Below are 26953 nucleotides of genomic sequence, written 5' to 3'. Positions count from 1 at the left end.
GACCGTGACCTATCCATGGCCTCTACTATATACCCCAGACTAAATCTTGTGGGGGGTGGCAGTCCATAGGGCAACACGGCTGCTTGGATGGGAACAGCCTGGGAACCCCGGTGGTTGTGGACGGGGTGATTGGTGCGGTTGGCAGGCTCCCTACCCAGCTCATCGTGTCGCTCCCTGGAAGCGGTGACATGACCCTCCCTCCACACGCTGTCCCTACACCAAGTGCTGTCTCCACAGCTCCCATTGACAGCTGCAGTCACTTACCATTGGACAATATAGGTCACAAAACCAGAACTGAGCATAGAATGAGGCACAGCCACAAAGTGTTTCTAGATGGAGCAGGCCAAGTAGAAGGTTCTCGGGGTTATTAAAGGTCATTAACAAAAAGTCAAGGGGTTCCAAGCTAGCGCTTTGACAAAAAGCTCATTAGGGAAGCTCATAGCTCTTAAGGAAACAACTGGAGTGAGCATGTGGGAAATGTTGACAGTATCCAAGGATGAGTTAATGCCTGACAGTGAGCATGTGTTATCTAAGGTTAAGAATAGATCGTATAAAAGAACTGAAGGCTAGGACAGTATAAAAGGCAGACCATCGACAGGCAGAAGACAAGCAGGTGCTGACCAGAAGAGCTCTTAGAAAGAAGTTAAAAGCTGCCGAGAGACCTGACTGCAGACAGAGAAGCAGAGCTGACAGGCCAGAGCTGACGAGGGAGAAGCAAAAGCTGCAAGCAGCAGACAGCAACAAGCAAATAATACAGCAAAGCCAAAGGACAGAGTAAGCTTGCTAGATTTTAATTATAGTATTTCATGAAAGTTAAGAACTGCTGTCTGTGATTTGTTATGGCCTGGCCATCTGTGCACCGCTTAGAATCATTTAACCTGTGCACTCTTGTGGTCCAGGTGCTCTTTAATTTACAATAAGGGAATTTTAGATTACACTGTAGTAGGGATTATTAGATACATTAGGTTGGCTTGAAAATCGCAGGATGAACAATCTATCTATCTATCTATCTATCTATCTATCTATCTATCTATCTATCTATCTATCTATTTTCTGCTGTCTCTCTGTCTGGCTTCTATTTATCTATCTTGTATCATCTATATCTTCTATCTATGTGTTTATTTATATTTCTTTATAATTAACTTTAAACAAATTGAAGGTGTGTGAATGTAGACATTCTATGTTCTTTTGTAGCAAGAGGGCAATAAATTACTAATATGGCTAGAATTTTCTGCAGAACCATGAGAGTTGGGTGCCCAAATCCGATTGAAATTCAAAAGTAGTTGGGTGTCTGAAAAAAAATTGGCTGCCTCCTACATCCCAGGATCTCTCTCTCTCTCTATTTCTCTCCCTCTCTTTTCTATCTCTCTATCTTCTATCTGTCTATTTTCTATTGTAGACAATTATTTTAGTTTATTGTTCATTTATTGCGTGATGTTATAATTAACTAACATATTATATCATATATTATCATTATATGCTAAATTGAGTTAAATTGTAGGATTATAGAAGTATAAGATTGATTAGTAGTTAGAAGGGATAATTATGTATTAGGTATCTAAGTAAGTAGGGTTGAAACAGAAGGCCTGTAGGCTCAGGCCTACAAGATTTTAGCTTAGCTATTTTAGGCATTGGAGCTAAGAAATGCTGATATATGTAAGTTACTGAAGAATAACCCGATGCCCTAAGATTATGGGGAAAGAGGAACCAAGTGGTAATGTTGCAAAACATTACCTGGAAGATTAATTTTATCTGTTTCCGACATGCCTTAACCACAGGATACAGGTGGTGCGTCAATGCTAATGAGAATAAAGAGAACCTACACAACCATAGAAATCAGGGTCCCTTAGGTTTCTAGGGGTCATCAGACCAATAAGGAAAAAGAGGGTTGACACTTTTATGGACATGCACAGAATGTAAGTATAGACAGACTCATGTTAGAAAAAAGAGGGTGCCAACAGCAGGAAAATTCAGCTCCCTCTGGGAAATTCCAGCATGAATCAACCCTCTACTGATGATCAATCCATGAGACACCCACCAGACCCTAACACTATTGTTAAGACTGTGAGTATAACTATATTTGTAACTTGTGCATAAGTCTGTATAGAATTTCTATATGCTTGCGTAGTCATAGCTTTACTTGTAACTTTAACAAAACTTGTAAAAGAGACTAGGCCTTGTACTTGTGAATGTCTGTGTAGTCACTACCGTTGGTATTTATGTGTTCCTAGAGACTCTAAATCTCAAGCAAGTAGCAGAGGTGACTTTCACTCTCTTAAGCTTGAAAATGTAGCCACTAGAGCCATTACCACATTACAAAAATAACTTTAAATAAAATAAAAGACTTCTCTCTCCCCCCCCCATCTATCCCCACACACTCTGAAATACTCTGAAATACATCTGGTACTGACCAAGGTCCATGGCAGCAGTCAGAGCTAGGTGGACCTAGAGTCTGATCCAGTACTTCAGCACTTCCTATGTCACTATATTAAATGTTCATTTTCTCTTGTATACTTTAAGGCAAGGAAGAATAAATTAGATGTTGGCCTGAGCTTTTGGAAGTCCTGAAAGAGGTGGAGTTTTCCTTTTTCACTGACGGAGGAATTTGAAATCACAGGGCGTCTCACAGAGAAACAGGAAAGCAAAAATGGAAATATTTCATAAACACAAGGTATACCATTCCTCTTACATTTTGCAGTTTCACTTCCTATTGTTACTTGGAAATGCTGAAATGCTTCATAACACTTCATATTAAAGGTACATTCACAAACAGTTTATAAAAAGTTCATAAATGATGAATAGATTTTTTTAATAAATGGCTACTCAATTATTATAGGGTCCAGCAGCTCAACAGGTTGTTTTAGTCATAGAGTATAAACAAACATAATATCTTTTACTGATGTGCTTTTCTATAATGTGTCTATAATGCACACTGCTCCTGTCTGCAATGAGCTTATAACATCTATTAACCATTTATTAAATAATTATAATATGAAAGGTGACCAAGCAATTTCATCTCCAGCTTTTTTTGTGCAATTTTTTCTGAAGTTCATGTGTTCCATTTACTCAACAACAATGCCACATTGCTTCATAGCAGCTATGTAATACAGACTCGGGCCCAATCTTGCTGTATTTGGTGGCACCTAAAATACATCTTAAACTCTGAACAGTAGGGTTAACCTCGACCAATACTTATTTCCTATTTACCCTCTGTGATGGGGTTTATCAACCCTGCACCGGCGATGCAGGAGTTAAGAAACTGCTTTGGGCCCAAGAGGCTCCACCCCTTCACCCTTGCTGGCATGCTTCCAATGAAGGGAGCATATAAAAGGAAGCAGCTCAGCTCCCTCTGGGTTGGCTGAGGAGAGATCAGGTGTTGGAAGGTGTCCATGAGTTTCTCAGCTGTTTTCATTGTAGTTGTAGCCGTGTTGATCCTAGGATATTAGATTTTGAATGATTGCTTTCAACATGTGTTAACTCCTTATGCTTAACAAGCTGTTCCACCTTGTATTTAGTTGTGACACTCTGAGTACTGTTCCCAGATCTGAAGAAGAGCTCTGTGGAGCTTGAAAACTTGTCTCTCTCCTCAACAGAAGTTGGTCCAATAAAAGATACCTTCTCACCCACTTTATCTCTCTTTCTCCTCATAGAGTTTTCCCCCCTGTTGTTCCAGTGTAGGAGAGATGTGTGAAATCTTTCCAAACAGGCTTTGGGTTGCCCCTTGAATACGCTTTAATGGATTGTCTGGATCTCTGTACATTGTCCATCCCTGACAGATTTTTGAGAGATGATACATTCTCTTGACGTTTTTTTCCCCAGGGTGAAAGTAAAATCCGAATTTCCCGTGAACTCTCAGAAGGGGAAAAATTAGGAACAAGTAACAGAAAGGTGCGGGTGAAGAAATGCCTGGATAGCCTTGGGATTCCCTGTAATCTGGTAAGAGTCTATAAATGTCTTATAGAATTATAGAGAAACATACAGATCATTGACAATGGTAATGATTACTTATGCAGAGCTGGTGAAAATGTGCTCATCAAAAAGGTTTTTTGTTTTCTGGGTTTTTTCAAAGCTTTTAGAATAAAACAAACTGAATCCAATGAGACATAAGTGAATGGCTAAAATTAAGTGCATGGTTAAGTGCTTTGCTGATTTGGGATGAACTTAAATACATGTTTAAATATAAATGTTGGAAAGAACAGGTTCTGAAAAATGAAGAAAACATTTTTTTTCATTTATGTAGAATTTTTTCACAATTCTTTTAAAACTTCAAACCTGATTTTTTCTGTTTCCTAAAACCACATATATTGTGGTATTGAGGTCTCTCTCTCTCTCTCTCTGTGTATATATATATATATATATATAATCAGTTTTGATTCTTAAACAATGATTTTTTCCAGGTTTTGGGGAAACCCCTAAAAATATCAGTAAAAAAATTCCTTTTAAACCAAAAGCTGTTTTTATCACCAAAATCCCCCCACAAAACAAAAGGAAACAAAAACCCTGATGAAATATTTTCCAGCAGTTCTGATAATTAACAGTATTAATGCTACATGGATTACATAATTCATACAAATGTCATATATTATAGCAGCTATTGGAGTTATTCTTTAGATGAAGAGGTAAAATCAGGCCTCATTACTGCAATCAGGAAAGCTTGTGAGTAAAGTTACTCATGGGAGTTGTCTCATTTCAACCGGTGGAAATAAAGACACTTACATGGGTGAATGCTTGCAGAATTGGTTCCGACAAGATATTCTTTTAAATTACATGATGGGGGATATCCTAGGTAAGAATGGCAGGTGTTTGACTGCAGGTACCATGAAAGTAACTTAGACGAGCAATTCCTCAATAATCCCAGTTTATACGTTGTCATCTCTTTTCCTTTCCTCAGGATGATGTGCCCAATATCGCCATCCTGGGAGCTGGTGGAGGTCTTCGAGCCATGATCGCCCTTCATGGAACCCTGCAGGAGCTACAAAAGCATGGTCTCTTGGACACCATCATGTACTTGTGTGGGGTCTCAGGTTCAACTTGGTAGGCGCATGTCAAGAGTGAATGAAATTGTGCCCTTCTATAGAACTGACAGCCAGGGGAAATTATTGCTATTGTTATTATTAACAAAAGACATGCTGAGTACTTCATCACCAATAGGAAAACACTGTCTGTCCATTTCTGAGGAGGTGAGAATACACATTACCAGCACAATCTAGGGCACCCCACCTTTATCCTACCATGGGCTCAAGGCACAACCCAGTTAATTTAGTCACCCCACCCTTTCCTGGCATGGGCTCGGGGCATAAGGCATTCACCCTTACCAGTCCTGGGCCCAGGATGTAACCTGCTGGGGGTTCATGGGCTCTTTTATGAGTAAAAGAACCTTACACAGTAATATCCTTAACCTCTATTTATTAACAGTTACCAAAACAGAATACACATGCTACATATACAATTCTCACTACTCCTAATAAGGCAGATAAACTTTACTCAATGGCCAATCAAGATTAGATCTTCCAGGGCTCCAGCTTCTGCATGGTATTTTTGCCAGTTGCTGAGGTCTGGCAGCTCTGATCTTGAGCTGTGTCTTGGAGTGAGGATCCAAAGAACTTCCCTTTGGACTCGAGTTTATATAGTTAAAACTGGATTCTACTTAGCTATACCTTAATCAATCATTTTAAACTAAACAGTATTTTTCACCAATCCTAGCCCATTATGAAACAATTCTTTAACCAATCACACTTCAACACCTTAGCTGATTTAAATCTTGCAGAAATTATTTATGCAATGGACAGAAACAATAAAATAATTACACAGGGACCATACAAGCAATAGAGAAGTAGGGGCCATAATGGCAAATCAATAGAACTATAGATTTAACCATCACAACTGTTGATAAGTGGTTTCCTTGCAAACAGAATACTATCAAACAAAATTGTCTATAAACATCCTAAGATCTGTTTCTTTATCTGGTGATGGTGGGTACTATTAGGACAGGAGTGCCTTCTTAACAGCCTGATATTATATTGTTTTGATGCAAATTAGATGGGGACGTTACTCCCTGCTTCTTAGCTCCTGGTGGCTATTGTCCTATGGCTTTTGCTTCTTACTGCAGAAAGGCCTTGGCCTGCATACATTGCAATGTAAATCCAAGGTTCAAACTCAGGCTAAAACTCAATACCTCTTCCATCTACACACAAATCATGCAAACCCAGAGCTTAGACCCAGGGTCCCAGGACTCCATGAGGCTAGAAGGTCTGAGCCTGAGTCAGGCCAGAACCCAGGGTTCAAGATCTATTGCTTTGCAGTGTAGACACAGTCCCACTGGACTCATGCTCTGGGAGTCAACCAAAGATGTCCCACGGGATGATTTCCTTTTTCCTATTGACAGTCAAGTTTTCCCACACTGCACCACAAACAAAGGGCTAATGCAGCCACATTTTGAGAGGGCTCTAGAAAGTCTGGGATATGGGTGGCAGAATATGGTCCTGCATAATGCAGTGTAAACTCTGGAGCCCCAGATTGGGATCCAGAGTTCAACAATTGCAAACCTGAGGTTACAAATGAGTGTAGATGCTCAAGTCCTAGGTTAGCAGACCCAGAGCCTGCTAACCTGAGTTCTACTAATCCTGGGCTTACATTGCTGTGTGGACATGCCTTTTAGGTCTGACCCTCCTAAGATTTCTACATGAGCAAAAATAATAATGGCCAAGCCCTATACTTCTAATTTAATATTTATAGATCTTGCAGTGTCATTGTGAATTGCTTGATATCTGGTATTTCCCTTAAAGGCCAAAATCCTTCAGTCATGGGTCTTTTGTGAGTTTTATGGCTTATTTACCCTTAAAACGCTACAGCCGCTGCAGTTACACCGCTGTAATGCTTCATTGTAGACACTAGCTACACCAGTGAGAGGAGTTCTCTCGTCAACGTAGGTAATCTATATACTTGAGAGGCAATAGCTAAGCCTTGCATTGCCTACTTAGGGACATAAGTCAGATTAACTATGCCACGCCAGTGTGTGGATTTTTCACACCCCTTGAGCAACAGTTATGCTGGCCAAACAGTCTAGTGTAAAACAGGCTTTAATTATATTATGAAGCGTAAGTGTCTAGCTCTGGTGGTTGTGGAGAAAAGCTTGGAAATGTGAACCCTACCAGCTCAAATGCCAGAAGGCAAGTAAAAAGAACCCATGTTTTTAAAGGTTTCAGAGTAGCAGCCGTGTTAGTCTGTATCCACAGAAAGAACAGGAGTACTATTTTAAAATAAATCTCATGATTTTTAAGCCAAACTCAGGATCTTCTGTGACCTGACCTGTGATCTTTGGCACACTTGTTGTTGGCATTAGTGCTGAAAGCAGGATAGCAGAACGGTGCTTACTACCTTCTGTTGGCCCTTTCTCTCCAGTCGAGGGCCAGCTATGTTAGTTGTCGTTAAAGAGGGGCAGAGTGTGTACAATGGTTTGGGCCATGGGAATAGTGAGAAGTGGACATAACTGGGGTTCGGTAAACTGGAACAAGTGACAGGGTGTAACACAAGATGGGGATATCCAGGTGGAAAAGAGACAACAATGGTTGCAAGGTTGTAGGATAGGGTGGAGAGTTAGTTTCTCAATGGAAAAGGAGACTGTGTCCTTCAGAACATCCAGCTAATCTGACAGGGCCACATACTGATAGCCTTATTCACAGTGCGTAGCAATTGACACAGGAGCCTAAGGGAGTTAGGCACTCTGTTGTTGATGCAATTCAAAAGGAGACTGATACCAGTGGGCGACTTCCTAATTATCGTAGTTACTTATCTGCCTCACATTAACATAGTATCTGAGCACCACTGCATTTATTTTCAGAAAACCCCTGTGAGGTAGGAAAGTGTCTGTATCTCCCTTTTCCTATGGAGAACCAAGGCTACAATCTCTGGGAGAGCAGGGAGCGGAACCCACATTTCCCAAGTTCTAGACAAGTGCCCTAAGCACTTAACCATCATTCCCTTTCCAATCTTTCTGCACAAATAGTCCCACCGAAGTCAATGTTAGGGCAGCAGAGTCATGATGGGCTGGGCAGATCTGTGGATGTTACAAATGTCCTGAATGTAACCAGAGCTGTTCAAACTCGGTGTCAGGGACCCTGTGTATTGCTAATGGAGATTCTCCATTTGCTCAGCCTGGTAAGGACCTGGGGGATTTGGATTTTATCTCTGCTGATGCTGTGGCTTTCAACAGCATCTATCCAGCCTGCCATGTGATCCTTGCAGGTTACAAATGCATTGCAATGATGGAACTATGAGTGAGAATATTCTAATAAATAACTATGCAGATATTGAAATGGCTGGGGAAATAGCCCATATCCTGTTCTCCTTACCATCTGTGTTTTGTCTCTGTAATAGGTGTATGTCGTCTCTCTACAAAAATGGGGACTGGACAGAGAAATTGCAGACCTTGGAGGAAAGTATGTGTGCTAGACTTTCCAAATACACCTGGAGTGTCCCAAAGGCAACAAAAATGCTTCTCGAGGCAGCTAAAGATGAAAATTACTCCCTGACTGAGTTCTGGGCCTACACTGTGGTCTATGGAATGTTACATGAGGTGGGTGAAAAACTTTCCCTTTTGTAACTTTCTAAGGTCCTTGTCTGGCCCCACTCACCAAAGTACCAGGGTGCTTCCTTATCTTTTACTGTGTTTAGCCTCACAACATCTCTGTGAAGAGGGGAAGTGTACAGAGGGGAAACTGAGGCACCGAGCACCCAAAGGCCAGATTTTAAAGGTATCACCTTGTGGGATGAGCATGCAGGCACCTAGCACCCATTGATTTCAATGGGATTTAGGTGCCTACATGCTTCTGAAAATCCACCAGGGTGCCTAAATAACTTTAAACAACTGGCCCTGCTTGATTTGCTCAAGACCACATATGGTATGTCTACACTGCATTGTAAATCTGGGTCTAGTGTACCTGACATTTCCAAGCCTGGGCTGGAGTGTCCACACTGCAGTGTAAACCTGGGCAAAGAATAACCTGCAATGCTGAGTCTCAGGGCCTGGATCAATTGACTTGGACTCATGGAGCTCAGGCTTCTGGGTTAAAAATAGTAACATAGGTTGGGGCTGGAACTTGGGCTAGAGCTGGGCTCTGAAACCTGGTGATGGGGGTGGGTCTCAGACCCTGGGCTCCAGCCCACAGGAGAACGTCTATACTGCTGTGTTTAGCTCCACCACTCAAGCCCCATGACCCAAGTCAATTAACCCCAGGCTCTAAGACTTGATGCTGTGGGTTTCGCTTTGCAGGGCAGATTTACCTACAGCTGCTGGACTAGGTGTCACAGCCATGCTAATGTGGTCCTATTGTAGTACCCAACCTTCTGACTCGAGACTGTGGCTTGATTTGAGTCCACACAGGAAAACAAGAGGGCTTGGACCCAAGTCGCTGTGGGACACTGGCTCTGACCCAACCCTCTATTAAGGACCTAAGACCTTGGGTCCTGAGTCCATGCTGAGCCAAGTCAGACTGATTTGTGTGTGCACAGAAACAGGTCTTGGGCTCACACCTGATTCAGACGCCGGGCTTAGTGTAGAGTGTAGACATACCCTCAGGGAGTCCGCAGGGGAAGTGGGGATTAAGTCTTAGGCTAATGGCTTGACCACTTAGTCATAGAGGAAGTTTGGTCTCATAAATAAATAAATGCTGAGTGGCTCCACTGAATTCTGCAGAGTTACTTGAGTTACTTCATGTATACCCCTGGGTGACTGAGGGTCAACTCCACATCTGTCTAGCTATCATCTCAGCATGTGGATATGTATTGGCTCCTTGAGCTCAGGCTTGGACTGAGCTGTCAGGGCAGGGACTATAGGCAATGTTACAATCATAGTTTTAAATTAGGAGTGTGTTTGTCTGAACCTATAAAATCTTGTCTTTACAGCTGGACAAGGGACACTTGTCTGAGCAGCAGAGTGCTTCTGAGAATGGAAATAACCCCTACCCCATCTATGCAGCAGTGGATGAGCGAAGTTTTTCCAAAGTAACTGAATACTCTCCAGGTAAAAACAAACAGCCAAATCTGCAGGTAATGTCAGTGGAAAGAAGCCTGACATTTATTTCATCAACATGCAACTCCTCGAGCCAGCAGAGATGTAAAGGTTGTCTTTAGAGGTGACTGAAAATGAAAAAACAAATTGTGAAAAAAATTCAAAACATTTAAATCTTTTATGTTCAGCAGGATTATTAATGGGCCCCTTTTTCACATTGCATAACATTTTCTTTAATATTTGTTTCCTGTGTTTCCCCTAGAAATTTTATCTAAAACATATTTTCATTTGATTTTCTTTAGCAAAAATCTTGATTTTCAGTAAGAAAGGAGTAAGTGAAACAAAACCTTAAAAAAAATCTTAAAATATCAGTAAAACTATGGCAGAAAATTTCACAAAACATGGAAAATCCAGGTAAGATCTACTACTGCTGGGAATAAGTTTTCTTCATGCAAAATCTTTTTTTTTTTTGAGAAAAATTCAAACTCACTATTGTTTTCTTTTCCCCTTTGTCCTAGTTTAGTCTATCCTTTTAGGTGGAGGCACACTTTATTTATTATTTTATTTACTTATTTAGATTTAACAATATAAAATTATGCATCTTGAAGCTAACATCATTAATAACACAATAAAATTCCTGGAGCATGAAAGAATAATTTCACAAGAAACTCACCAGCAATCGCTCCATTCACTTTTAGCTATAACTTGAGCTGATCAAAAATGATCCAACAAAGTAAAAACTTTCCATGAGTATAGGTTAGTTTTGACCCCAAGAAAATCATGTAGAAAAATACCAAAATGAAGCCTTTCAACTTTTAGTTTGAAGAAGACATTTTGCTTCAAAATTAATTTTACAAAAAATAAATTAACATGAAATAAAAAGTCAAAATCACAATGAAACTTTTTTGATTGACCAAACTAAAATTGTCTTGAACACTTCTTTTTGCAGGGAATTTTTCATTTTGTTTTGTTTTCATTCCAATTCAGAACAAAACAAGATTTCACAAATGTGGAGTTTCCCTCCAAATGGGAAATAACAGCTTCTGCACAGCCCTAGATGTGCCAAGAATTACTCTTATAATTTGGACATGGTTTAGAACCAGGTGGTAGCTCACACATTTTGGGGAGGTGCTAAGGGACTAAGATGCGGTGAGAACCAAATGGAGGAATTGTAGATGAATTAGGGGATCACATGGGCCTTCTGGAACACTGAGAGAACTCTGCATGATGGGGCATCCTGGAAGATAGCATGAAGTTGATAATGGGAGAAGGTAAGGTAGGAGGTGAGGAGGTAGGAAATTCAACGGTGGAGCAAAGGGGATGATCAAGTCAAGCTGGGAGAAATATTTTCAATAAATAGTTTTTTTTTTCACTAAAAATGCATTTTCAGACCCCTTTTTGTTGAATTCTAATATAATGAATAGTTTCCGTTGGGGAAACAAATGTTAAGTGTAAAGCATTTTGTTTTTACTGTTTGATTTCAAATGGTCTTTTAATTTCAAATGTGGTCATTAAGAAAAGTGAAAACCGATTAATCAAGGAGGAAAGAAATGAGTCAACTAAAATGTTTTGAGGGACTTGAAATGAATAAAACAAAACAAAGTTTCATTTTCTGTCAACTCAAAATGATTTATTTATTTACTTTTTAATTTGGTGAAAAATTAGGGTTGTTTTTTTCAGTTTGAATCAAACTGGATATTTCTCCAGAGTTTTTGGTTCAGCCACTGAATTAAAAATTACATTATTTGCTCAGCTTTAGTGGTAAGAACTCTGAACGGAGACACAGGTGGTGTGGTGTTGTAGTTGGAGCCTGGGAGGTTAGGACCAACAGCTTTATACAGAATGTGAATAGGAGTCAAGGATGGATGTGAAGATGCGACATCATGGATGGAAAGAAATATTATTAATGTAGACATTGTTTGAAGCACGCTCACATTCCCCTGAGTTATGCATACCTCATGCCACCCTTTCCTGCTGATTCATCTGCCACCTCAAAACTGTTGCTGGGCTTTGTTTCCAAACTCTTTCTTTTTATTTTTCAGCAACCTGGTTTGAGTTCACCCCCCATGAAGCCAGCTTCCTTGGCTATGGAGCAAGTGTACCCATGGAATACTTTGGAAGTGAATACAAGAATGGGGAGCTAAAGAAGCAGAAAGAAGAGAAAAGCATGAGTTACCTACAAGGTGAATGATCATACCCCTGTTCCTTAGCAGATGGAGACAACTGAGGGTGGTTAGATGCATAGATATCAGAAGTAAACCATGGAATTCTAAAATGGAGAAATATTTACACATATTAGAGAGCTTTTATGTAGATAGTTGAGCGGGGTAAAAAACAGTTTTCATAAGCCATAAAAGATTTTGAGTTATCAAAAGAAATTCCTTTCCTGAAAAAGAACAAAAAATCAAAATTATTTTTTTTTCACAAAACAAAAATAAAAAAACAGTTTTGTTTCAGGTGGGTTGAACTATTTCATTTCAATAAGAACAGCCACAATGGGTCAGACCAAAGGTCCATCTAGCCTAGTAGGTCCATCACGCCTAGTATCCAGGCTTTCAACAGTGGCCAATGCCAGGTGGTTCAGAGAGAATGAACAGAACAGTCAATCATTGAGTGATTTGTCTTCCTATTTTCCACACCCAGCTTCTGGCAATCAGAGGCTAGGGACACACAGAGTATGGGATTGCATCCCTACCCATCATGACTAATAGCCATTGATGGACCTATCCTCCATGAACGTATCCAAATCTTCTTTAAATCCCATTATACTTATGCTCTCCCACCGACATAGCTACCGCTGCTTTTTGGGCATGGTTTATGCTGACGGGAGAGAGCTGTCCCATCAGCATAGAGCAGCTACACGGGAGACCTTACAGTGACATGGCAGCAGCAGTACAGCTGTGTCTCTCTAAGGTCTATAGTGTAGATATAGCCTGAGTTGATAACCAGTGTTTGTGTTGCTCGGCCTTTTATGCTCCTTTGAAAACCCAGCCTTAACCAACAAGCTTACCTTCTAGGGATTTTAAAAGGAGATAGGTTCCCAAATTTCAATTTCATTGGGAATTGGGCATCTAACTACCTTAAGCTCCTGTGTAAATCCCAGCAGTATTTTTTTCTTGCTCTCTAGAGGATATGGGCCAATTTCTACTCTGTTACACCTCAGAGTAACTTCATTGACTTGAACCGAGATTCTTGTGGTTTACTCTAGTGTAATTGAGATCAGAATTTGACCCTTTGCTACATTTTGGGCCATCTGGAGGACAGTCCATTGGATATTGGTGAGGAATCTAATTAATGAATAACCTTAATTACCACACTCCTACATGTGGTGGTAATATGGAACCATTACATGTTATCACAGTTCAGTCTTCTGAGGATTGTGATACTTTAGTTTAATTATGGTTGCTGGATTTAGTGGGTCTTCGGTAGTGTTTGTGGCATGTGGTTTGCAGGAGGTCAGATTTGATGATCTCATGGTCCCTTCTCCCTCAAGGTCTATGACTGCAAGACTTTAAGATCTTTGGCATGTGTTTCCATGGTTCTATTTCTTGACCCAAACTAGAGACCGCCTTACATAGCAGAATAGGTTCTTAACATGGAACTAGTAATGGTGGGGATTTCTCTCCCCCGCTCTGGAAAATGTGATAATATTTTTTTTAATTACTGTGAAAATGTTCAGTGGAAAATTTTTGCCTTTTCAGAAAAGAAAGGAAAAGATAACCTCCTCACAATAAAAATGTTCAGCGCAAAAGCAATAAAAACCAAAACTTAGTTTTGAAAACCATAGAAAACCAAATCCTTTTGAAAACCAAAAAAGTAAATAAATTCAGTTTTCAACCAATAAATTCATAAATGAATACATAAAATAAAAATTAAAAAAGTTTCTAATGAAAAAAACCCTTTTCATGAAAGCAGATATTTTACCTGGCATTTTCATTTTGACAAAAACCCAACTTTCTCAAAAAAATAACATGAAGAAAACACCTTGATCAACCCTAAGTAGAACCTGTGTAAGTAAACAGAGTCACAGCCTTTTATACTCTTTTGCTTCTTGTTTTCAGGTTTGTGGGGAAGTGCCATTGGCAGCAAAACAGAAAATGAAAAAGTCCTAAAAGGTATGCCAGTTTCTGTCCTCATAGCACACTGGAGTCAGAGCTCGGTCCTCAACTTTGTGCTGGATGGGACTCTCTAGAGTGGAGTCTTCTTTATCAACTCCAGAACAAGCTTCCTGCACTGCTCTAAATAAACCCAGGTGTAAGGACTTTTACAGACCACTGCAAACTGCATCTCTTTGTGTGTGCTGCTGAAGGTGATGATGTTTCATGTTCTGCAAACTTTATTTATTTAGCTAGTTATTCTATTTTAGGTTCTATCAAAGGTTCTTAGACTGGCTGTTTTTAATTTTTATTAGAGGAAGTCAGAAACCCACAATTTTCGGTGGGAAAAAAAGTCCAACTTTTTCTACTTGGAAAATAGTAAAATAAGTGTGAAAAATTGGGATTTCCTCCACTTTTCTCCCATCTTTTTATATTTCTCCACCTGCCACTTCCCCCAGTGAGTTAAGAAAAAGAGGATGAGAAATACAAAAGGAAGAAAGAGATTGTAAAATGCAGTGAAAATTCAAACACCAAAAATAGAAAAATGATATTTTTTTGGTTTCTAAAATGAAATAAAGTGTCATCTTACATTCTTTTTTCTTTGTTTGTTTCCTTCTATGGTTTCCTACTGGAATTTTTTTTAAAAACAAAAGAAGATCAAAACTGATATTTAATGGAAGTTTTCAACTTTGATGAAGCCACATTTTCAGATAGGAAAAAATGTTGGTCAAAACATTTATATCAGCTCTAGTTTTATATATTTAAAAAACCCTTAATAAGTCAATATGTCAAATGGGAAGTAACAGGTCTAGATGATGGTTTGAGTCATATGGGCAGACAGAAAGGGATATATAAGCCACTCCCACTCCAAGTGTCACTTTGTCCCCCGTTAGTTCAATCACAAATAGAAGTGACATCAACTTCTGTAAGTGTCCTAGGCACCTCTAGAGGGGACACAGCAGCACACTAAGCGAGTGTTCAACATGGGATAATGATAAGCTAGATATTTAGTGACAAGATTGGTGGGGAGTAGACAGAAATGGGTGTGGTATAATTTCATCAATATATTTTTTCTCCTAAATCATAGTGGCCTAAAATTTGTGTTCTAAAGGACTGAATTATTGTCAATGTATTGTGAAATAACTGACTTGCCTACTTGAGGGGTTTTTTTTCTTCCAGATATATTCTTTGGCTTCTTTAAGGGAGAAAAGGAATCACATTCACCATCTAAAGAAAGTAGGTCATTATAGTCCGTGGTCACTCCAATGATACAAGTGGAATTACTTACCAGATGTGCCTACTGCTGATGTCTATAAAGGATCATTCCCTTCCCCTCCGCCGGGGGGAAAATACTGGTTGTTCACTGAAATACCAGAAATCAAAAATATTTCATTAACAATTTTCTAAAAAATGATTTTTTTTATCAAAACCAAAACAAATTTACTGGAAAAAGAATCAGTTTTCTTATTCTAGTCATTCATGAAAACAATGAAAAAATTCAACCCCCAACTTTTGTTTTTGGTTGAAAAACTCTTTCAGATAAAAAAACTTGGATTTCCTCTACTTTCTTCCAATTTTGTTCCTTATGAAACTTGAAAATCTTGACCGTGATCTTTGTAACCTAAATGTTGCTTCCTCAATGATTATGTGATTGTCCATGGGTATATGAAATGACTGATAATCCTAATGGTATTTTCAGGTTGCCCGGAAGGAATAGTCAAGGGGTTTCCAGCACCCACCATTGAACCTGAAGCTGGTAAGTGTATCTATCTATCTATCTATCTATCTATCTATCTATGGCTGCCTGTTTTGTTCTAAGTCATTAGCCAATAGTTGGGGCCTTCAGGGCCATGTTATTAGGGGGAGGAATAGATGATACAAGTCAGGTACATTTGGTCTAATCTTTATTTACAAAAAAAAATGTACAGTAAATCATGTCTCCCTGAACAGAGTAGGAACAATAAAACCAGCAGTTTCCTTGCTCAGAAATCCCCATGTCTACCACTCAAAGAGTTCTGTGCCCAAGCAGCTCAATCTCTGTGCTTCCTTTTCACAGTCACACTCACAACTCCATCTCTTGGCTTTCTCCTCTGTGATACCCAGCCTTCAATGAGTATTGCAGCCTCTGCACCTGCAACCATAGTTTGTAAATCTGTACATTTTTATTTATGGAATTCATTATAGTGCTAATCAAGACACTAGACCATGTCATATGTGTGTGCGCATGTGTGTATGTGAGAGAGAGAGAGAGAATAGCTTTTTGATTAAATGGAATTATTTTAAATATATAAAATTTCTGTTTTCATTGAAATTTGGGGGATTTTCTTAATAATGTCGGTAACAACCCAAACTTCTCACACCCTTATTTTGCAGCTAAAAATAGTTATGACAGAAAACTTTCCAAAAGCGAGCTGATGTGGCCATATTGCCGGACAATGGGGAAGATGATATTAGGGGTAGAATTTGAACTGACCAGAGGGGGATTAATGAATGTTTTTGTGAGGCAATAGGGGAAGAGGCTGTAGTAGTTAAGAAGGGAAATAATAAAGTCTGGACACTGATTGTAGCCATGTGGATACACAGGAAGGGATAATTTTTTTATAAGATGAAAAGAAAAAAAAATGTGGAGACATTCCAGACTAGAGGTAGGGAAGGAGAGGGAAGAATCTATCCTGAGCTATTTAAACTAACAACTTTGTCCTTGGACTATTAGAGAATATCTCCATTGTTATCTGTGTGTTGTTTCTTAGGCCTTGTCTATACTACTACAGCTGTTACAATGGCACAGCTATGGCGCTGCAGTTGTGTCACCATAGTGCCGTCTTGTCAATACTTCCTGCAGTGATGGAAGGGGTTTTTCCATCATTGTAGTTAGTCTACCCCCTTGAGAGGAGGTAGCTAGGCTAATTCTTCCATCAAACTATACTGGGGCTTCGGTCAGCTTTACTAGGTCTCTCAGGGATTTGAATTTTTCACACTTTTGAATGAGGTAGCTAAATTGACCTAAGTTTTCAGTTTAAACCAGCCCTTAGATATTTGTGTTATTGTCTGTGGCTGTGTGAAATGACTGGCAAGCCTTATGACATTTTCAGGTGATATGGAAGGCTCATTGCAGAGTGAGCCAGCAGGAGCTTCACCAGGAGGCTTTTCACCAGGTAGGTGTATATAATCCTGGATCTCTCACTCTGACCCTATAGCTGTAACTGCTTTTATGTTCATAGCATTCAAACAGGGAAGTTGGATAAAACATTAAATACTCTTGCTAGAAGTTTGCAGTGTAATATTACTTTATTTGTTTAAAAAATCCAGAACCTTAATATTCAGTAAATAAATATATAGAGAGAAAAAGCAGGCTGCCCCCTAAGACAGAGAGGCAAAACTCTCCCCACCTTGATCTAGGCTGGCTTTATTCAGAATGACTTCTTAAAAACCTAGATCACATGCCTCCCTTAGAGCCCCATAGCCTACAAGCCGGATCAGGAAACCCCTTACAAGTAAAGTGATTGCTAACACATATTCAGACTAGCACCACTGCATTGACAGCAATGGAATTGCTTCTGATCTACTCCTGCTTGAGAAGATAATCATATCCAGATTGTTAATTACATAGTCTCATGAGTAATTCTCATGTTCTCTGTTTTCTGAGTGTGTGCTCAGGACCGAAGCTTCCTGGGAAGCTCCTGTTTCTTAAATAATATAGGCAACTCTTTGATGGTCACTACCGAAGTATCTGAGAAGCTTTCAAAAATTCAGGATGGGGAACTGAGGTTCAATGAGAAATAAAGTGGGGAAATTCAAAGGAATCTCAACATGTTAAAATTGATATTCAGTGGGATATGAGTGTTTAATACCTTACAAATCCCAGCCTAAGTGACTTCTCAAATATCACCTAGAAAACTTTTGGCAAAGCCAGGAGTAGAACTGCCTTGAATTGATTCCCAATCCATTGCCTGAAAGTAATACTTGAATACTGTGTCTGATTCTGGTGTCCATATTTGAAAATGGGACATTGAGACATTGAAGCTGAATGCAGAGATGTGTCACAAAAATGATGCCAAGTCTTATACAGTGAGAAATTTAAGAAGCTCAGTCTGTTTAATATATGAAAAAGAAGTCCAAGAGGTGATTAGATTATGGTGTTTAAATACCTTCACAGTGGGAAAATACAGGCATACTCTCAAATCTAGCAGGGGAAGGGCATAAAAAGAAGCAATGGCGGGAAGTTAAAGTCAGACAAATCAAAGTGAGAAATAAGGCACACATATTAATGATGAGGGTGATTAACCATTGGAAGAAACTCCCAAGGGAAGTGGTGGAATCTCCATCTCTTTGGCTTCAAAGTCTGATTGGATGTCTTTCTGGAAGAGATGCTTCAGTTAAACACAAGTTGACAGGCTTGGTGAAGGTAACTGGATGAAATTGTGTGGCCCATGCTATACAATAGATCAGACTAGATGACCTAATGGTCCCTTCTGTCTTTTAACCTACCTACCTACCTACATATATATATCTTTACCAATCTGTCTAATGAATACTGAAGCTTATAGGACTTTGGCATTCTGTAGTCATATGCTATTCTCTGCAACAGTGGCATACGTTGGGAAGAGGAAGTCATTGGAGTTACTATAGATTTTACCCATCAGTAAATGAGGGAAGAATCTAGCTTACTGCATTTTGCCAAGATCTCTGGGGGTCATGTCTTCTAGTCTTTCAGTGCAAACAATAATTCTCACCCTCATCATCTCTAGGTGACACATCTAAATCTGTATGAACACAGTTCCTCATGGGTCCTCGGACCAAATATTCACAGCCCACTCCCAGAGCTTTAAAATCCAATGTTTTGTAGAGATTCCCTGTCCTGTGTGGCAGCTACCACTGAGTAATTGTGAGTTACTGGAAATAAAAAGAGACTCCTTCTCTGCACGGAGAAGGAATTTTCATTGTACTCCCAAAATATTTAGCAAGAGCTTTCTTTGCACACATATTATGTGCAATCACAAAGCACATGGCAGGAGTGCTATAAGCAAGGTACAAGAAGTAATATTTCCATTCTACTTAGCACTGATAAGGCCTCAGCTGGAGCACTGTGTCCAGTTCTGGGCAGCAAACTTCAGGAAAGATACAGACAAATGGAGAAAGTCCAGGGGAGAGCAACGCACATAATTAAAGATCTAGAAAACAGGACATGTGAGGAAAGATTGAAAACATTCACTTTATTTAGTCTGGAGAAGAGAAGACTGAGGGGGTTATGACAACAGTTTTCAATTCGTAAAAGATTGTTATCAAGAGGTGGGTGATAAATTGTTCCCCTTAACCAGTGAGGACAGGACAAGAAGCAATGTAATTAAATTGCAGCAAGAGAGATTTAGGCTAGATATTAGGAAAAACTTCCTGTCAGGGTAGTGAAGCACAGGAATAAACTCCCTAAGGAGGTTTTGGAATCTCAGACACAGGAAGTTTTAAAAAACAGATTAGACAAACACCTGTCAGGGACGGTGTAGATAATACTTTGTCCTGCCTCAGTGCACAGAACTGGACTAGATGACCTATCAAGGCTCGTTCCTTTCCTACATTTCTACGATTCTATGTAAGTAGCCAGGGCTAAATTCGTCCTAGTTTGGCTTCCTAGTAGAGCCAGAGTAGTAGAGGAGACAAAGCAAACAAATGTGGAGACTCTTGAAACTGAAATGAGACCTCCCTCCACAAGGGCCAAAGTTCAGTGTATTTTTTTTTCGAGATCCATCTACATCAGAAAGCTTTGCCATGGAAGTAGGGAATTTTCCTAGAACTGATGAGTATGATTTTCACAAGTTATTTCCAAAGAGCTCTCAATGAGCACAAAGTGGATCTAGAGAATGAGAGACAAGCATTCCTCTATCCCTTCAACTTGCCTCTGTCAGGGTGAGACTTTAGTGAATAGCATTCACAGTGACTGGGTTTTCAAAGGATACTAAGAGAATTAGGTACCCACATCCCATTGGGATTAAATGATATTTGAGCACCTAACTCCCTTAGACTCTTTAAAAATCAAAACTGGTGACTATAGTTTCATTATCTTTATCTGGATTCTTGCCTAGGTGATTGCATTATTGTCAATGATAGTGTGCAGTGACTGATAACCCAAATATATTTTTCAGATACTAAGAACAAGTCAATTACTGAAAACATTAAAGGCGGAGGAGGTAAGTCATTTTAATCCCCTGTGGATTGAGTTTGAATCTCCTCTTGTACACTGGCTGCATGAGGAGATATTGGCATCTTTGTGAGGAGAGACTCAGGCCCAATGAACTGTTCAGTTAAAAAAATCCCTTGGCTCTTGTTCACCCTTCCTCATCAATAATAATTCTCATGTTTTCATTTTTTGACAAATGTCTGCTCAGCACAGAGCTGTTGTGGACTAGCCCTGTTTATGTGTAGGGATTTCTGTTGTACCCTTTATGGAAGTTTCTGAGCCCCTTCATCAATATCAATGAAGGTGTTTTCAAAAGGCATGAACACAGAAAATAAGCCCTGTTGACTTTCGGTGGGACTTTGCTCCTAAGTCACAAAGCACCAGATTTTCAAAGATATTTAGGTGCCTAGTGTTATTTTCAAAAGCACTTAGGCATCTAAAAGCCATTTTGTGTTGTCCAAAATGTTTAGATTGACTCAAAATTATTATTATAAGTGGGCCATGTTTGGATTTTGACCATTTTGAGTGTTTAACAATTGAAGGTTGTGTTTCCTCAGCTCAAAGCAATTCTAATGGGAGTCGAGGGAACTCAGCACTAAAAAGGGGTGAAATTTTTCAGATCAATTTTCTTTCCTGAAAAATGCACATTTGGGTCAGCCATAATATTTCATGAATTTGTGTCAAATTTTCAGAACTATTTATTTTATAACAAAAATAAATCAGAAAAAAAACCCAAATATTTCATACTGAAATTTTCAAAGTGAAATGTTTTGATTTTTCAGTTTCAAACAATTTAGAAAAAGAATTGGTTCAATTTCACTTAAAAAACTTTTAGAACTCAAAAAAAAATTCATTCTGAGTAAAGCCAAACATTTAATTCTCCCTAAAATTATTTTTTTGTTTACTTTCTCTTTTCACTGAATTTTTTTTTTAAATATTCATTTGGGATTTTTAAATTATAATTGTTTGTTCGACAGTGGAACCAAAAAATCCATTATTTGCACAGCTCAAATCAGCAGCTATAGGAATTGAGCCACATATCTTACATAGTGAAATATACGAAATGATTTATACTGCCATCAGGTGTTCTGTGCAGGGGAGAACTTGACAGCTGACACATCTCAATCCAGACAAGTGTGTGTGGGTCATGATGTGGCACAATGGGGGAATCCAGGATTCTGAGAATACTACAGCTTCTGTCTGTCTCAGTAAAGAATGACCTTTATTTCCTCACAATCAGTTTTGCTTTTTAATTTTTGCTCTATATACAAGACACGCTGGTATTTTCCCCCACAGCTTCTTGTCTGCACTAGCAAATAAAAGATAAGAACATCTCTGCTGATTTTCAGATGTTCCTGAATATATTTATATATTTAGATCTGATATTTGAATTCTGGTTTGTGCCCTCTCACAGGCTCAGTGGTGGATTTCGCTAGAATGTGGCAAAAAACCACTCATGGTCTCTTGACCTGGAAATGGGGAACGAATAATAACTTTCTTTACAAATGTTGTAAGTAAAATATGGGTTACTGACTCTGTGGTGTGGATGTCCCGTTTTGACAGTAAATACATCACACATAAACATGAGGTTTGTAAGGTTAGAAGAATTACATTTTTATTTTTCAATTTTGACATATGGTGTCAATGCTTATTTTAAGCATTTTTTTTATTTAAATTTTCAGTTGCATGAAAATATAGATTTTAAGCATTTTTTTATTCTTATCAATTTAAATACTAGCAGCTGATGAAAATTAAGAGGAGAATCAAATGAATATTTAATGACAGTAGACACAGAGATTAAAAAAATAAAACCTTTAAAAACCATTAAAACACAAATTGTCAACATCATATGTCAAAATATACAAACTTAATATCCCTAAATCAACTAATGATATCAGTTTTTAATATTCATTCACTAGTCTATTTTATAACTATTCTAATTTAAATTCTCAAGAAGCATTTTTCTTATTGTGCTTATCAATAAATTGTGATTATCAGTAGAAACAGTTTTGTATTGGTTTATATAAAGCAGGGGTCAGCAACCTCTGGCACGCAGCTCGCCAGGGCAAGTACCCTGGCGGGCTGGGCAAGTACCCTGGTGGGCCGAGCCAGTTTGTTTACGTGCTGCGTTGGCTGGTTCGGCCGATCACAGCTCCCACTGACAGTTCCAGTGACCCAGAGCGTCCTCTGCAGGCTGGTGCCTCGCTGCCACTGGCCCCAGTGTCCCTCCTGGAACTGGTGCCCCTTGTCCTCGGGCGCTGCCCCACGGCAGTTCACCCGTTCTCTAGGTCTCCCCACCCAGGGGAACTCCCACCCACTATCCCCACCTCGCCTCAGCCTTGGGCTACTGCCAGTCACCATCTAGCCCCTGCTCACTGGGCAGACTGCAGTGTAAAAGCCACTCATAATAGGCAAGGGGGGGTTGGACCGGCTACCCCTGCCTACCCTGGGCTGCACCCTTGCACCGTAGTACCTTCCTGGCCTTTGACAAGGCCGCAGCCTGGGGCTATTCCAGGTGGGAGCTGGCCAGCTCCCTTGCCCTATTCCCCAGCCCTGCTCCACTCAGGTACCCTGTTCAGCCTCCCAGCAGCCAGGCCATTCTCCTTCTAGAGACTGTCTGCTCCTGGCCCACTGCCCTCTTATAAGGGCCAGCTGGGCCCTGATTGAGGTGTGGCCATAGCTGAGGCAGCTTCTCCATTCAGCCTTCCCCAGCCACAGCCCTTTAAGGCTGGAGCGAGTCATCACTCCACTGCAGCCTATAATGATGCCCTGTAAATGGCAGGAAGGAGAAAGTGGTGGTTGTACTGTATAATGGCCAGTGGATGGAAGGATCAAGTATAAGAGAACTATATTGTATAATGGGCACTAGGGGCAGCAGAGGGCAAGAGGTGAGGAAAGGGCAGCCATACTGTACAATGGGCACTAAGGGAAGCAGAAGGTGAGGGGTGGGGAAGGGGTGGTTCTACCTTATAAGGGCACAAGACACAGACACTTTACCAAAGCACAGCTGCAGTGAATATTATTTATTAATCCTGCCACTGGCAAGGTGCACATTCTAATCTCTTAGTATGATAATTTTATCTTTGGATACATTCCTTTAGCTGCTCTTGACTCTACTGAGCTGGTGAAGGATAAAGTCATCTCCTTGGTAGATGCTGGAATAGCCATAAACTGTGCTTTCCCTCTGGTTCTCCGCCCGGAAAGGAAAGTGAAACTGATCCTCTCCTTTGACTATGGCCCTTTTGAACCATTTAAGGTAACTCCTATCATTGTTATATTTTTACAGTCAATCAAATTAGTAATAAAGGGCCCGTTTGTCCAGGTGATATTTGAACACAGAAAAAATACATTGTCCCTGACCCCAAGAGATAAGAATCCAACAAAGAAATTTACAATCTTTAAAAAACAACCAAGCAGTATTTTCTTTACTTTATTTCTGGAAAACAGTTCAGGATAGGAAGGGAGCAAAGAATTCCATCCCCTTCTACCCTGCTGGGGGAATGTTTAGTGGAAAGAATCCTACCATCCAAGTAGCAAGTTGGTCAGCCAACTTGAGTCAACACTAATACTTTTGTGAGGTGTCCCAGGGCCCAATGGATCTCTGCAGAAGATTTTCAAATGCACAATGGACAGTTCGGTGCCTTAATCAATGGAAGTTGGACAACAGATTCCCATGTGTGCCTTAGAAAAAGTACCCCATAGTGATCTCAAGGAAGGAAATCTGTTTTTCACCTTAAGTGAAAGATGAACCTTTGGTAGCCTTGAGCTTTCATGTGTCGAGTACGGGGGATGAATGTTGACCCATACAGGAAAATATCTCCTACTGAACCAAGGTGGGTGATGTAATTTCTTTTACTGGACCTACTAGCGTTGGTGCGAGAGACAAGCCTTTGAGCTTACATGGAGTTCTCCTTTGGGTCCTACTGAACCACTCAGATCTATCCCTATTGAACAGTTATGGGCTGCTGTGAACCTTCTAGCTCTGTTCTTGTGTACTGGACTCAATGTGCCATGTTTGATCTATGCTTATGGCTGTGGGCTGAGATATTTAAAGGCACTTAAGTGAGTTAAGCCAACCCATATTGACTTTTCCATGGAGGTAAATTCTTGCTCCTTTAAGCTTCTTTGGAAATCCCAGCTCTTTATAGACAGTCATGTGTTGTTACACAAACATTCTTCCTATCCCAAGAGCAGAGGGTATGGTTTCCACTGGAGGTTTTCTGCTTCGTCAATTAGTAGAGGACTCAGAGAGGAAGTTTGGTTTTGAGTTATCTGTTTTGAGCTATCTGGTCTTGTGGACAGCAGTTCTTTTAAATAAAATAATCATGATTCCCTCACTTACAGGCCCTCAAGCAAACTGCCAAATACTGTAAAGAAAACTGCATCCCATTTCCTGAGATAGATGAGAAATTGCTCCAAGAGCCAGATAACCCCTCTGACTGCTACATCTTCAGAGGAGAGGGTGCTCCAACAGTCATGCACTTCCCACTTTTCAACAGAGTGAATTGCCCAGGTAACTTTCATGTCGCCCATTTTCTAAAATTCTACTGACCTCACTCTCATTTCACTTACATGGATGACTTAAATACAGATGAGTGTGGTTTGCTCTGAGCTAAGGTTGCAAAGGGGCATAGAGATTGGGATAAAATGTCAGATTGATCTAGTCCTGTGTCCTATGTTAAAGGGTATGTATTGATAGAAGCTTAAAAGGAAGTTGGGATAAATCACAGATTAGGTAGTTATAGAGTTATCTGCCATAGGGGATGTTTGTCAGTAGCACCTGTGGGTTTTTTGGTTTTTTTTTTGCCTCTGATTTGTAAACATTTTGAGCCCAATTTTCAAACATATTTAGATGTCGACAGATGCAGGTAGGCTCCTAGTGGGATTTATAAAGTGCCTAAGTGAATTAGGTATGTAACCTATTCAGCTGCTTTTGAAAATCTCACCAGTCGCCTATTTGTATCTTTCCACACCTCCATACATTTCAAAATCTGGCCTATATTCCTTCCTTTTTTTAAATTTTAACTAATTTAAACGTGAATCTTGAAAATATCCATAAATATCGACATGTTTTGAATCCTACCATGCTCTTGGCTTTAATGTTGTGTGCAGTGAGTCCCATAGTTTTGTTGTTGTTGTTGTTGTGTATAAATAAAAGTATTTGCTTTTATGATTTTCACATTTGCAGATTTTCAGTTTCATCAAATGACTCCTTGAGCTCAGAATCAGGTAACTTCTTTCTTTAGAACTAGTGAAGACACAGAGGCAAATCTTCTCTCTGTTACACAAGTGAAGTCGAAGGAATAAATGTAGATTTACACTAGTGCAATGAAGAGATGAGTCTGGCACATAAGGACAAATTCAGAGAGGAATTTATAGTAATTTAGAAGTTGGAAAACCTTTAACCTTCTCTCAGCTGTCTGGGCATGTGAGTTACACCAGCTCAGACACCCGTATGTTCTGCACACGTTCTATTTCTCTTGATTTTTGATCCACTGTGAATGCAGAGTGTCATGACATTAAAAGCTCTGTTCCTTTAATGATGGGAGTCTTATAAGAACTCAGCGGCAATATTTTTAAGGGAGCCTAATGGAGGTAGGCACCCAAATGCCATTGTTTCCATTGAAATCCCTCGATAGGTAGATGCATAGGTTGTACTCTAGGTTAATTTACCTTAGTGCAAATGAGAGCAGAATCTGCTCCTTGTTTTTTCACAAACATGCTGCGTATGGGACACTACAGAGAAAAGCAAGAAGACAAAAGAATAGCTGGGGGAGAAGTAGAAGGCAGGGAAAATAGGAGAATGAATTAGATAGAATTAAAGGAAACTGTCTGAGTCTGTAGACAACCTGATTCAATAGCTCTGAGAAGTGCAAAGTGATCGCTGTAGACAAAACATCCAGATGCTTTGGGATTGAGAGTAGAGCATTTGTGAAACCCTTTCCCCCATACATGAGCCTCACTTGATTCTTCTCCTTAAGTCTTGGAAGCAAGATATTCCTCTCACGACAGCCTGGGAATCCTAGAATACAATCATAATAATAGTTCTAACTGTTATTGATACTACATTAGTAATATTAATATCCTCATCCTAAAAATGTATTCACATCTTTTCTCTCTTTGCTTTCAGCCTATGTGACAGAATGGAGAATTAGATTCACCATGCTTCGCTTTCTCTACCATGTGGGAGACATCACCAAACTCCTTCAATCAGCCAGACTGAATGTATTGAACAACAAAGACAAGATCCTACAAGAGATCAAATACATTGTGGCTCACTCCAGGAAGGAGGCAAGCTCTTAAGAAGACTTTTTCATCTATACCTCGCACACGTTAAAGCCACCCAGTAGATTTTGCGAACTACAGAATTGTCACTTGGCTGGAAAATGTCATCATTTGGAATCACAGTGGGGAGGGGAGTCTCAGCATCTGCTATGAAAGCACTAGTACCTAGTTCGTGAGTTAACCCCATAATTTGACTGCACTTTACTTCAGCAATTTTGATTCTGCGCATGAGTCAAAGAAAAATTCTCTCTTGGTATTCTTTGCTTGCTATTTTGAATTATTGCTCAATCTGTCTCTGCTCTGTGTGATGCCAGATGCCTTTTGTCTCCTGATGCACAATTTATGTTCAATGAATAAAGCCTATAAAATCACTTCATTTGCACACAGTGC

General features: G+C 39.8%; 1 protein-coding gene across 2 annotated transcripts; it reads left to right on the top strand.

The window, feature by feature from the left end:
• Window positions 1–601: 601 nt before the first annotated feature.
• Window positions 602–26934, top strand: LOC128846982 (cytosolic phospholipase A2 gamma-like). Of its 2 annotated transcripts, none has more exons than XM_054046282.1 (16): window positions 602–774; window positions 2521–2671; window positions 3820–3936; window positions 4892–5034; window positions 8377–8575; window positions 9904–10021; window positions 12052–12192; window positions 14071–14124; window positions 15286–15342; window positions 15806–15862; window positions 17199–17261; window positions 20244–20288; window positions 21693–21788; window positions 23380–23534; window positions 24623–24791; window positions 26409–26934. In XM_054046282.1, exons 2-16 carry the CDS (start codon window positions 2648–2650, stop codon window positions 26579–26581), a joined length of 1611 nt encoding a protein of 536 aa, XP_053902257.1. In that variant the 5' UTR covers window positions 602–774; window positions 2521–2647; the 3' UTR covers window positions 26582–26934. The 2 variants fall into 2 exon arrangements, with proteins under 2 accessions (XP_053902257.1, XP_053902258.1); XM_054046283.1 differs by lacking the exon at window positions 602–774 and adding an exon at window positions 1923–2064.
• The last annotated feature ends 19 nt before the right edge of the window (window positions 26935–26953 follow it).

The sequence above is a fragment of the Malaclemys terrapin genome, chromosome 12 (assembly GCF_027887155.1).
Source record: "Malaclemys terrapin pileata isolate rMalTer1 chromosome 12, rMalTer1.hap1, whole genome shotgun sequence".
NCBI lineage: Eukaryota > Metazoa > Chordata > Testudines > Emydidae > Malaclemys > Malaclemys terrapin.
This window is presented reverse-complemented; position numbering and strand designations above follow the sequence as displayed.

Bases quoted from the DNA above. Each gene is read 5' to 3' on its own strand.
- LOC128846982 (XM_054046282.1), top strand. From the start codon at position 2,648: ATGGAAATATTTCATAAACACAAG. The intron at 14,125-15,285 runs GTATGCCAGTTT...TTTTTCTTCCAG, and splicing joins AAATGAAAAAGTCCTAAAAG to ATATATTCTTTGGCTTCTTT. The intron at 23,535-24,622 runs GTAACTCCTATC...CCTCACTTACAG, and splicing joins GCCCTTTTGAACCATTTAAG to GCCCTCAAGCAAACTGCCAA.